The 13,299-nt window shown below is 46.1% G+C and overlaps 1 protein-coding gene across 7 annotated transcripts in view; it reads right to left on the bottom strand.

The window, feature by feature from the left end:
- Nucleotides 1-13,299, bottom strand: part of Mtus2 (microtubule associated scaffold protein 2) — a 370,144-nt gene that overhangs the window by 48,874 nt on the left and 307,971 nt on the right. The window contains exon 1 of one of the 7 annotated variants that reach the window (XM_052754547.1): nucleotides 5,602-6,094. The exons of 5 other annotated variants lie outside the window; for them this stretch is intronic. In XM_052754547.1, the coding sequence (XP_052610507.1) occupies nucleotides 5,602-5,739 (138 nt within the window). In that variant the 5' untranslated portion in view covers nucleotides 5,740-6,094. Of the gene's footprint in view, nucleotides 1-5,601; nucleotides 6,095-13,299 lie in introns of those variants that run through there. One more of the 7 variants, XM_052754550.1, reaches the window with a different exon arrangement.

Below are 13,299 nucleotides of genomic sequence, written 5' to 3'. Positions count from 1 at the left end.
CTGTCTTGGAGATTTAAACCGAGGCCAGAGGAGGAACAAGCAGGGTCTGTGAAGGGAGCTTCCCAGGCAACGGCCAGGAGAACCAGTGATACACAATGGTACCGGGGCTTCTGGGAACCTTTGTCACCCCACCAGATGGGCCCATAGTTTTTTTCTTTGTAACTTCTGACCCTGGTCTGCAGTATTCATTGGAAGAACTGTTATTTGTCTGCAAGAGGTACTGAGGGCAACTTATGAAATTCACTGTAATCTGAGCCTGCTTCTAAGATGTATTTCCCTTGCCTGGTGTGTGTGTGTGTGTGTGTGTGTGTGTGTGTGTGTGTGTGTGTGCCCAAGAATTCTTAATAGTCTTTGCTGTACTTTTTAAAAACGACGTAGTTATGTTGTACTTATTTATGTGTTGTACATGTGTGGGTATGCACATGTGACAGCAAGCGCTTGTGGAGACCACATGCACCGGATCCCCTGGAGCTACAGGCAGTTGTAAGCTACCTGGACTGGGTGCTGGGATGTAAACCTAGGTCTTCTGCAAGAACAGCCAGTGCTTGTAGCTGCCAGGCCATCTCCTCAGCCCCCTTCCAACAGTTTTAGCCTGTTCTATGTAAGTGCTAATCTCAGGCACCAACCATGTGACGTGGGCCATGCTGTTCCCAAGCTACACAAAAAGCCACACAAAGAATTCAATAGGAAGTGGAAAGGCTCGGGGCAGTGGCACATACCTGTAACCCCAGAGCTTGGGAGGTAGAAGCAGATAACTGCAGGTTCCAGGCCAGCTTGGGCTGTACAGTAAGACCCTGCCTCGGAGAACAAAGGAGGGTAGGGATCTTTCTGGTATTTGAGGAAATAACTGGGTCCTTTCTACTGTGAATTAAAATTCACACACGGCACATTTACACATTGAGTTTTCCACTCTTATCTGAAACAACATTGCCTCTTACCCATGAATGTAGGTTCATTCAACTTGGTAAAATGTGTCATACTGAGGAAATATTTTCTTTGGTACCTTCAGGTGAACACACACATCTCCACAATAATTTCCCCAGCTTTCTCTGCACAGACCATTCATTTTCAGTGTGAATATTGAAAAATGTGGCCAGATTTATTGCAGAGCTCTGGGGAGAAAGCCCTGGAGATGTGGGGTTTTACAGCTTTAAGATAGTGCTGACACAATGTTTAAGTTAATCAATAAGTATTATTTCTTTCCCAAATAATTAACACGAAGCTACTGCGTTTGTATAATGACCTGTTTTTCAACTCCAAAATGAAATTTTATATAAACCCACTCAACACAAAGTACTGCTCATTTTTTAATACTCTTCCATACACTTCCATGTCCAATTGTGTGAACAGTATACTCAAACCCTGTATGAAAAGAAACCAGAGTGACTAAACTTAAAAGGTTGCTCCAGCCTTTGCCCCTGTGCATGCTGGGAGAATCACTAGTTAAAAGAAAACATCTTGTTTACCCCAGAGACGGTGGCTAATGAGGGAGCATCATCCTGGCAGGGAGATAACGAGGGGATCCACATCTGGATGGCTAACGAGCAACTGGAAAGGACAGAGACTGATGGGGCCAAGGAGGAGGAATGCTAATCGGATATGTAAGGCAGGAGCACTCTGGAGCGAAGGCAGGAGGGGAAAGGAGCCAGTATGGAGGAGGTGAACCCGTTCACGTTGCACTTAGGACACTACTGGACTTGGTGGACCCCCCTTCCTTTCGTCACTTTCCCAAAAGTGTGACCATAAAGCACCCCTCCAACCAGACTGCGTCTCTGCTAAAAACCACACCAAATCAAAAAACCCCAGGCAGATCTGCACTTTTATTAATACCAGTTAAGAAATGCAAGTCTAGCCGGGCGGTGGTGGCGCACGCCTTTAATCCCAGCACTCGGGAGGCAAAGCCAGGCGGATCTCTGTGAGTTCGAGGCCAGCCTGGGCTACCAAGTGAGTTCCAGGAGAGGCGCAAAGCTACATGGAGAAACCCTGTCTCAAAAAACCAAAAAAAAAAAAAAAAAAAAAGAGAAATGCAAGTCTGGCTCCTAAGATGGAGAATTCTCTATATTCTCTATGCATTGTATTTTCTGCTGAGTTTATTGTGAGAACTACCCTCTTGTGTTTCCTCACATTGAGCAAATGCATTTCTTCTTGTGCTGCTTGCTTTTAGTTACATCCCCACACCTTGCCAGTTTAATAAAACTCCACCCCATTCATACAAATGTAATTCAAAAGTTCAACCCTATCTCCAAGAACCTTGTCTATGATTCTCTCCCAACTTGTTTCAGAGTTGGGGAGCGGCCAGAACCTTCATTTAATATCCTCTAGTCTGTAACTAGTGTTTAATTGCTCTGTATGTGCCATTGTTGTCTATACAACCTATAATTTCCCTGGAAAATGGGAAAGCACGGGGAATTAGTAACTGATAAAAGACTGCTCATGTTTCTAAATAATTCTTTGATGGTCTCTGTAGCAACAAGGCATAGAGGAAATCAGCTATAAATATGGCTAACTGGAGAATTTTGAATAAGTCGGGAGATAACAAGCATGGATAGCTTTTAAAGACTTATTTATTTTTATTTTACATGTATAGGTGGATTGCCTGCATGTATTTTTATGTAGCACCTGCATGCAGTACCCAAGGAGGCCAAAAGAGGGCACTGGATCCCCTGGAACTGGAGTTACAGATGGTTGTGAGTCCCCACATGGGTGCTGGGAATTGAGCCCAGGTCTTCTGCAAGACCAGCCAGTGCTCTTAACCTCTCCAGCCCCAATATACATAGTTTTAAGAACCGTTTTCTCACTTAGCAGTTTTTTTTTTTTTCATTTTGTTTCTTAGGAAGATTGTATTGTACAGTTTCTCCCAGTGTATTACGGTAGAGAGCCAATCCCAGGCACTGATTGTATTGTACAGTTTCTCCCGATGTATTACGGTAGAGAGCCAATCCCAGGCACTGATTGTATTGTACAGTTTCTCCCGATGTATTACGGTAGAGAGCCAATCCCAGGCACTGATTGTATTGTACAGTTTCTCCTGGGGCATCACGGTAGACAGCCATTCCCAGGCACTGCTTTCTTAGCCTCATCTCTGAAATGACTTAAAATGTTGCTTTCACATCTCACCATTTTAAAAAACAACATCTTAGCTCCAGTGTAATCAAACTGCAAAAAAAATTGTTAGCTCTTAAAATCAAATGTCCTCTTTCATAGTTACGTGATGTAGTAGAAAAGGTTTATTTTTGGATGGAAAATCTGGGCTAGAGCAATCAGGAAAACTTTCTGATGATCTTTACTACACACTAACATTTTCAAACTATGTTGATGCTCGGCTGTGAGGACTAACAGAGGGCATGGCTTCCTGGGATGATATGCCCAAAGGTGGAGGAAATCCTCCATCTCCTATTACAATGCCTGGGCAACAGGTAGCTACAGAGTGAGGGAAGGGTTCAGGCATACTTCCTGTGACGTTATCCTGAAAAGCAACAGCACAAAAACACCTGCTTTTATTTTAAAAGAGGAAGCCCCCAACCCTTTAAAGAGCCCCTATAAATATGCATCTATTAAGCCTGATGCAGGAATACCATTCTGAAACATGGCAAAGGAAAAAAATCAAGAAATATGGGTGTGAGTATAATGAAAAGGCTCATTAATGCAATTCAGTGTTTTACACTTTCTCACAGAGCATAAGTACTGAATTTGGGGTTTCCAAGCTAAAACAAATGACAGCTACTTAAACATCACACTTCTAAAGAGATGAGTAACATTGAATTATTTACCAAAATCCTTATCCTTAATTGCAGGAATGATATAAGGAAGATTATTTTTAGCAATTTGATTTAAGAGAAAACAGGGGCAAGCTCACTTTTGGATATAGTTTCTCAAACAAGGCTCATCTCTCTCTCTCTCTCCTCCTCCTCCTCCTCCTCCCTCCCTCCCTCTCTCCCTCTCTCACTTTCTCTGTCTTACTCTGTAGTCCAAGCTGACCTGGAACTGGCTATGTACACCAGAATGATCTCAAAAACAGAGATCCGCCTGCCTCTGCCTCCCGAGTGCTGGGATTAAAGGTGTGCACCACCCCTGGAAAATCTCTGTTCAAAAGGTTTTATATATCTATATCTATATCTATATCTATATCTATATCTATATCTATATCTATATCTATATCTATATCTATATCTATATCTATATCTATCTATATCTATCTATCTATATCTATATCTATATCTATATCTATCTATCTATATATATATATATATGATCTTATTATGCTGCCCTTGGTGGCCCAGACTTCTCAGCCTACCCACCTTACCCACTTCAGTCCAGCTAAGGTGACAGGCAACATCTCCGTGTCTGGCTTTATTTCTGGAACTTTTGGACCTGAGTTCAGGAGTACAGACTTTATGATACTGCTCGGCATGTGGCTTATCTTTCCCTTTCGTGAACTATTGTCATAAAGCTCCCTTGGACTCCTTTCCACAGCCATTATCTCTTGGAAAAGAGCTGCTTCAGTGCGGATTTTAAAGATGCTTCCTGTGCGTCTACTTCTCAACAGCACACACATGCACACACATGGCTCTGGTCCTGGCCAACAGAAGCCAAATTTACTGGAACGTCTGCACCCGAACAGAAGTCCTAGGTGAGTTTTAAGGGACAGTTTAGTTTTCTGAGATGGTGTGTGAGCAGTAGGTCAGGGTTCATGAGCAGAACTGACAGAAGATGATCCCCAGTGACTGACGGCCCTGTAAGGAGTTTTAAATTAAGCCATATATTTCCATGTCACCTGGTCACACACTCTACCCCAAGCTATCTACTAGTTGATGCCACGTGGGTAGAAAAGAGGCAATTTCAGGCTCTTCGTCCCCCGTGAGATTCCATTTCATGCATCTTTGATGAAATATATAGCGCAAGAAGGGTTCTTGCTAGCAGTTATCTAGAGATGGAATTAAAAACACCCACCCCCCTCTGCAAGCGCCCAGACCAGGCAAGAGTCAAAAGCAAAGCCAGGCTTTGTGTTGAATTACTACTTCACAGTGCTTACTCTGACTCGATTTCCGTCCTCCAGCTGTGGATTTTCTTTCTAGCGAACCCTCACACTCCCTGGCTCCCCAAGTGTTGGCCCCATGCTTCCACTTTGTGACGGGGAAAGTCACATAGCGAACTAGACCTCTGTGCCTCCCTCTCTGACAGGGACAATCAATCCCAGGAGGAGATGCCCTTTAAACTTGGAGTGATAAACTTCCGAAGTTCCACTTTGGCTTAGTGAAAACACTGTGCCTAGCTGACCCACATCCCTACCACACCAGAGCATCTTAGGTTTCCCAGGTACATAAAATGCACTAAGAACCTTCCCAGGATTCCCCTGGCAGTTTGGATTTCAAGACCTTCCCACTATGTCTGCAAAATGCAACAGTTTTATCTGAGCCTGCAGGAACACATTATGTAAGGCCCCGCAGAGCCCGGGGGAGAGCAACCGCTTTTCTGTGAGCACCACTCACGATCCAGCACCCTGGAAGGAGAACCCACAGCTTCCTGCTCACCAACAAAGCACACAGGCATGCGAGGGAGGTGGTGGTAGTGGTGGGGGAGGGCAGAGGTGGATGCTCGCACCTTCTCTGCCCACACCAAGGAGGAGGGGAAGAGAGGAGAGGGAAGGCCAGGTACCGTCTTGTCCAGGCACTGGAGGCAGTTATAAAGCTTGCAGCAGCGGTGGCCCATCCCGGCGGGCTCGCTCCACAGCACCTGCATTCAACGGGTCCGCGGCGGTCCCTAAGCCGAGGTGTTGGCTCCCCAAAGGACGCTCCGTGGAGCTGTCACAACTTCCGTGTGGTCTCCCGGCTACCTTATTTCTCCTGATAACTTCAGGAATCGCGGAGAGGAGGACCCGGGAGGAGAGGGCGGGGCGGCTGGCAAATCCTCCTGCGAGGGAGGGGCGGGAGCCGGGCCCTGGCGGCGCAGCAGCAGCAGCAGCAGCAGCAGCAGCAGCAGCAGCGAAGGCCACCTCTTCTCCGGGAATCCTCAGCCCTGGCAGATGAACTGTCGCCTGACAACCCAGCCTTTGACAGTGGCATCTCCCCGAGCAGACAGCCCCGCTGCTCTGGGTGTGGCACTGTCTCTGCACCGCACAGACACGCCTTGAGAGGACGCAGGGCACACACAAAAGGAGACCCGCGGGGACCCGGGGTGGGGAGTGGGGGTGGACTGAGGCGTGCTGGCCTCTGATCCAGCCCTGGCCGCCTGTCTGGCTAAGGAGTAAACATATTTATAAATGCGACGGATGACAAGGTCTCTCTGCCCAGGGACTCCACTGCCAATAACAGGAGGGCTCATGGGCAAATCTTCATGCCCTGAACAATTGCTTGGGCTTCATTTGATGACATCTTTACATGTAAAATACTGCTATAACTATAAGATCGCTGCCTTACACAAGCCATTCAAGAATCTTAAATACTTAGGATTAAATTGGGGTAGGAGGAAGCTATTTCCCCTAAGCAAATGGCCCAAATGTCTTTTATGGGATTTGAACTTTCTAGTCAGCTTGTAATTTTTTTCAAAACGAAGACCAGAAGGGGCAAGAGCCAAAAGTTTTCTTCAAAAGAAAAACAAAAGAAGAGACCTTGTATTTTAAAATGTATTTATGCACCCTGGGAGTAAAATGCTCAAATATTCACAAAATTAGCTTTTCAGTAGAAAAATCCTAAAACTTATCATCAACAAAAATATAAAATTACAGAGATGGCTCAGTGGTTAAGAGCACTTGATGTTCTTCCAGAGGATCTGGGTTCTGTTCTCCATACCCTCCTGGGGCAGCTCACAACCACCTGTAACTCCAGATCTAGGGGATCAAATGTCATCTTCTGACATTTGACATAAACATTGTCCTCCCGGGTCCTCCTCTCCGCAATCACTGAAGTTGTCAGGAGAAATAAGGAGACCACATGGAAGTTGTGACCGCTCCAGGGGCATCATCCCTTTGGGAGCCAGCACCTCTGCTGCTGGACACCGTGGACACGTTGAATACAGGTGTTGTGGAGCGAGCCTGCCGGGATGGGCCACCACTGCTGCAAGCTTTATAACTGCCTCCAGTGCCTGGACAAGACGGTACTTGGCCTGGTACCCACAAAGCACACACACACTCACACACTAAAATCTAAAAGAATACACAATTACTTTTTTAAAGGAAATTTGCCTAAGGCTATAAGCAGACAATGCATGCTAAAGTTAGGTAAACTCATTAACCTAGCAGACTTTCCAACAGGTTTTAAAAAAGTAGTAGAAGCCGTGTGGATTTAGAGAGGACTATTTGGTGATCAAATAAGAATAGACTGGACTGTCTGCCCCAGTGTTGAAATAATAAGTGCAAGCCTTTCTTAACCCCTAGCAGATGAAGCAGGAGAACCTTCAGGGCGGCAATGTGACTAGAACTAACACATTATTAAATACCCATGCTCTTTGGCCCAGCACTTCCTCTTCCACCCCACAGCAGGGCTCAAACCAACAAGCAAGGATACATGGACGGGGTATTAAATTCAGCATCATTTGCACACACGGAAACAGCACTCCTGCCCCGTATTTTCAAGGCATCCCACTACACAGAAAGGGGTTTGCTGTTGAAGGAGAAAGCAAACTTTTAACCCCAAACACAAAGCAAATGTTTGCTGGATATGGTGGCACACACCTGTACACTCAGCACTCTAGAGGTGGAGGCAGGAGGATTGTGAGGTGGAGGCTAGCCTGAGACTCTTTCTCAAAAAGCAAAAACAACCCCCCCCAACACACATCCATACACACACACACACACACACACACACACACACACACACACACACACAAAACCCATACGCATACACACATCGGGTAGTTTTGGAATAATGTTTTAGAGATACTCTCTGTCTCAGTGAAAGACCCTAGCCCTTCAGGCTTACACCCCCAAGCCTCAGAAAGAGAGAAACTTCAAGCACCAGGAAATGAGAAACTAAAAATCTAGTTCCCAGGGCAACCTGACTCAGCCACTACTCAATCACCCCTGTAACAATATAACAATGTAAAAAGATTCCTGTTAAGAGATGTGCTCAACTGTGCCTGGGATAGTTGCAGGTGTTCCAGGAAGGACCACCGTGACCTGTGTGTAAGCTCCACTCCCGCCCTGATACCCCCCTTGAGGTTTACGTAACTGTACCCCCTCTGTGATCACCCTGTGATCAGGCCATGAAATTGTAATCTTGTGGGTTTTGTGGATTTTTCCTTTAAAAGCCCTTATGGGGCTGCAGTAAGATGTGGCTCTTGCTCTTATAAGCAGAGTTTGCCCTTCTGTACAGAAGCCAATAAATTCCTCGTGCTGTTGCATTAACTGGACTGGAGTCTGGGTTCTTGGGGCGCCTACTTGAGACCCTAAACTTTGGGGTCTAACATCAGCAGCCAACCCCCATGGAGTAGGAGGAAAGAGGATGAGATAGTTTCTACTTTTGAGTCTCTGCGCTTCATTATTAGGAATACTTTTTGGTTTGCTTTCAAATGAAATGTATAGGGGGAAGGCAAGGACCATCCACCATCCAGGCCCTGGGGAGTGGGGAGCTAGGTGTGGTGGTTTGAATGAGAACGACCCCCACAGCCTCATGTGTTTGAATGCTGGGTCTCCAGTTGGTGGAACTGTTTGGGAAGGATTAGGAGGTGTGGACTTGTTGGAGGAGGTGTGTTGCTGGGAGTGGGATTTGAGGTTTCAAAAGCCCACACCAGGCCTAGTATCATTCTCTTTCTGTCTCTTGCTTGTGGATCAGATGTGAGCTCTCCACACTGCTCCAGCACTATGCCTGCCTGCCTGCCTGCTATGGTGATATATTTTATTTGTACCGAAATGTGATTTTATTTGTATGTTAATAAATAAAGTTGCCCAGGGGTCAGAGCTAATAGCAAGACATAGCAGAAGCTGGGTGGTGGTGGCACACGCCTTTAATCCCAGCACTTGGGAGGCAGAGCTAGGCAGATCTCTGTGTGTTCAAGGATACAGCCAGCATGGAGACACATGCCTTTAATCTCAATACCAACCATAGAAGACCTGGAGGTCTGTACAGACAGGTAGTGATGAGGAGGTCATGTGGTTGGGTTTACAACCAATGAGAAGGCAGAACAGAAAGTCTATAAAAAGACAGATACACAGGAAGTAGCACGCTTGCTGGGAGGAAGGACAGCAGTGGCAGCGAAGGGTAAGCTCAGCTCTCAGCTACTGCTCTGACCTCTTGGGCTTTTAACTCTGCAATTGGCTCTGTGTTTCTTATTTAATAAGACTGCTCGTCTACAGCCTGCTACCATGATAACAGCTGTGACAGTCATGGACTCACCCTCTGAAACGGTAAGCAAACTCTCAAATAAATGCTCTTTCCTAAGTTGCTTTGGTGATGGTGACTCTTCCTAGTAACAGAAAAGTAACTAAGACATGAGTCTTCTGCTTTGTGGAGATGCTATCGGAACAGCCCCTCAGAGGGAAGGACGCTCGTGCACCTTGACCTTTCACCGGGGCTGAGACTTCCTAGAACTCCCGAAACCATGGGACAAAAGTCACTCTGTACAGAGCTGTGGTTTAACACACTGTATTCACAGCAGAATGAACAGTGGTCAAAAGGCAAAAGTAGCCCGAGTATCCACTGGTGGATGAAGGTTAAAAGAAAATGTGGAATATCTATGCAATGGAATATTACTTGGCTTAGCAAAAGGAAGAAAAAAATCACTGGCATAGCCACTGTTGTTGGCATTCTACCACTGAGCCACACCACCAACCTCAGAAAGGAGACTAGACACGTACTACAGTACGGCTGAATTTTGTGGAAATGACACCATGAATAAAAGTTACTTTAAAAGAAGCCATAGCCATGTGAAAGGTTATCTGCTGGTAGTGGACTGGTTAGAGCATCATGAATGTTGAGTTGGAATGTTGCAGATCCAGAGTCAAATTGCTGAGCTATCTTTAGCCATCACTGTCCATCTCTGTGGCTGACCTAACATGTAACTATCATGTGAAACTTTCTGGAATGTCCTCACCCACTTCTAGCCTCCACCAACACAAAAGCTAAGGACGTCACCAGGTCGCATCTGAGACCTATAGCAGAGATTTCCCTACTTAGCTGTGAACCCCCGATGCTTCCAATTTGAAAAACACCTTGAGTTATGACTTTCTTTTGTTCTGTGACTCTTAAGACTTTCTTGGAACAATTTCCATATTAGAACACATTATTTGGGGCAAGCTAAATCTGTGTTCCCAGGCTGGGGAGAAGCAGAGGAACAAGGTGAGGCATGAGGCCCCGGAGAACCCATAATTAGCATGTGGTACAAAAAAGCCCACAGAGAGGAAGGCTGGAAATGTCCTTGCAAGGCTGAGGCACGTGGACAGCAGAAGCCACCAGAGGGTCTGTGGCTCATTGCAAAACTGAAGCCCATACCCCAGGTAAAGATTTAAGACATTAACGGGACATGGAGTTGTATGTAGAACTCTATGTAAGAGAATATGCAAAGAAAGCCCACGCCATGCAAATGAGCCCCCAAAGACTCAGACAGGAACAGAACCATCCCCAATTCTGTGAGTGGGACTGTTTGAGCTGTTTGAGGCACCCTGAGTCAGCAAACTCAGAGACAAAATAGAATGGTGGCGGCCTTAGCGGCCCGGCTGGGGGTAAGGGTGGAGGAGTCTGTTCAGCGTTTCACAAGGTCACAAGACGTTGCAGGCTCTGGAGAGACAGCTGGCAGTAAAAAGCTCGCTCTGTAAGCATGAGTTCGGCTCTCCAGTGCCTACACTAAAAAAAATAAACAGAAAGAAAAGCTGGGGGTGCTGAGACAGGAGGATCCCTGGGGCTTCCTGGTCAGACACTCCAGGTTCAGTGACAGACTCCATCTCAAAAAAACAAGGTGGAAGGTGAACTCCGGCCTCCTCAGGCATATCTGCGCACGCACGCGCACACACAGATATTGCAAAATACCACAAACGTACTTAACAATTCTGAACGATGCATTTAAAACTAGTTAATGCAGTTAAAGCCAAGAATGGTGGCACACATTTGTAACCCCAGCTCTCAGAAAGCTGAGACAGGAGGATTGCCACAAGTTTCCTGCCAATTTAAGCTACATAGTGAGTTCCAGGTCAGCCTGGGCTACACCGTGAATCTTTGTCTCAAAATAACCAGCACCACCCCCAAGACAGTTATGATGGTAAAATTTTAAGTGTATTTTTAAAAGCACAATAAACACGGCAGCTCAAGCTTGGATGCAGTCAAGCTCGAGGGAGCTGGAGGGTAGCAGGAGGCTGCACAGGCCAATACTCCTCATCCTGAAGGAAATGGCTTCTTTCTAGGTCAGGATACTCCGCCTTATTAGAAAACTGCTGCTCGCTCATAGAAGATAGGCCACAGTCCTCGCAAATGCCGGGTCCAAGGAAGTGAGGTGGAGATTGGCATTAGGAAGGGGGCGGGGCTTAGGCTTCCTCCCTGGCTGGGGGTGGGGATTTGTTGGCCCCATTCTGAAATCTCCCCGGTGATGGGATTCCAGTGTCAGCTGCCCAGGCTTCAGCAGTGTTCTCCTCTAGAATAGCTTCCTTCTCATCAACCAAAATGAGAAGCACACTCAAAAATAGCAATGAAAACAACCATCAGAGGCTCACTTCCGGTCTCAACGGTTCACAAAACTTTGGCACATTTTGTTTCGTCCATTTTTTTCTTTTTTTTCGTTTTTCAAAACAGGGTTTCTCTGTAGTCCTGGCTGTCCTGGAACTTGCTCTATAGACCAGGCTGCCCTTGGTCATAGAGATCCGCCGGCCTCTGCCTCCTGAGTGCTGGGATTAAAGGCATGCGCCACCACTGCCCGGCTCTGTCCATTATTTTCATCATCCCAGATTTAGTAATCATTAGGACTTTAGTTGGGCTTGGTAGCAAGGGACTGTGACCCCAGGTGCTTGGGAGGCTGAGGCAGGGGGATTGCAAGTTCAAGACTGGCCTGGCTAATAGAGCAGATTGAAGTACAGCTTGGCCAATTTGGCAAGACCTTTTTTTTTAAACGAACAACGGAAAAGGCTCCTGAGCAACCCTACTGCAATTCTCAGAAACTAAAAAGTCAACTTATTTTCTCTTTCTCTCTTTAAAATTTTATTTTTTTCTCCTTTTCGTAAGTGTTCTACAGCAAAGTCCTACTTACTCCAGCATATATTGATAAAAATTACGGACATTTCCTTATCTAACTATGATGCTACTGAACGAACACTTAATAAAATGGACACAGTATCTTGGGCTCTAATACCCAACTCTAAGACAAAATTTTGCTGATCTGCAATTTTTTTTTCCTTCTTTGCTCATGGATTCTATCAGGTTCAAGTCTCCTGTCCCCTCTGGACAACAATCCCCACTCTTCCTCTCTCCTTCAGGTCATCGGCTTGTTCAGACCTGGCCAGCTGTCCCACTGAACGCCCCACAGGCTGGACCTGCCTCTTAGAGGCTCTCTAATCTGATTCATTTGTTCTCAGGTCTGGGTTGGACTAAGTTCAGTTCTAGGGGGTAACAGTCTCGCAGATGTGGGGCTACGGGCATGCCAGGAAGCACGCGATGGCTGGGGAGATCTTCTACAGTTATCAGCTGGAATCTGTATGTAAGTTATTTCCCCAGCTGGGCATTCAGCACAGTAGTGCACTTGTCTAGCATCCCCGAGAGCCCGGGTTTGATCCTCAGCTAGACAGTAATAACTTTCTTCATTATTTCAATCCCTTGCAATACACTTTGCCCAGGAAAGACAACCTGGAGGCTAATTCCTTTGCTTCGGAGTGCTGATTTTGGATAAAATCAGGGTACTGCAGTAGAACCCAAGGAGGCTACTGCTGACTGTGGCGTTTGCTTTCTCCAATTTCATTCCAGACATTATTATAAACTATGAACTGGTGTTTGTCTTAACATGCACATGTTTTTGGTTAATTGCATTTAACCTTTTCAAATACTCAGCATACTGAAGCTTTACCCTATGGAGCGACTTTTTGGTGGCCCCTCTGTCCTTTGACACAGCTCATCTGTCTGTCTTTCTTGCTATGTGGCCAAAGACATCAGCTCTCATGTATGTTTCCTGCCACAGACCTGGAATCCTCTCACCTTGCTAGGTAGGAGGAGCAAGACGTCCTTCTGGGTGGGGATGGCTATTAGAATCCACATGCTTGAGTGACATGGTCATCACCTGAGGACAACTGGGAGGAAGGAGGAGGTGCCCCTGAAAGGAAGTGATCCTTCCCATTAAAAAACATCCTTTGAGGAAGAAATCTGGATGTGTTGGTGGTGGGGGCTGGTAAGG

This window comes from Peromyscus californicus, unplaced genomic scaffold (genome assembly GCF_007827085.1).
Source record: "Peromyscus californicus insignis strain IS unplaced genomic scaffold, ASM782708v3 Scaffold_2__1_contigs__length_46816999, whole genome shotgun sequence".
Taxonomy (NCBI): Eukaryota; Metazoa; Chordata; class Mammalia; order Rodentia; family Cricetidae; genus Peromyscus; species Peromyscus californicus.
This window is presented reverse-complemented; position numbering and strand designations above follow the sequence as displayed.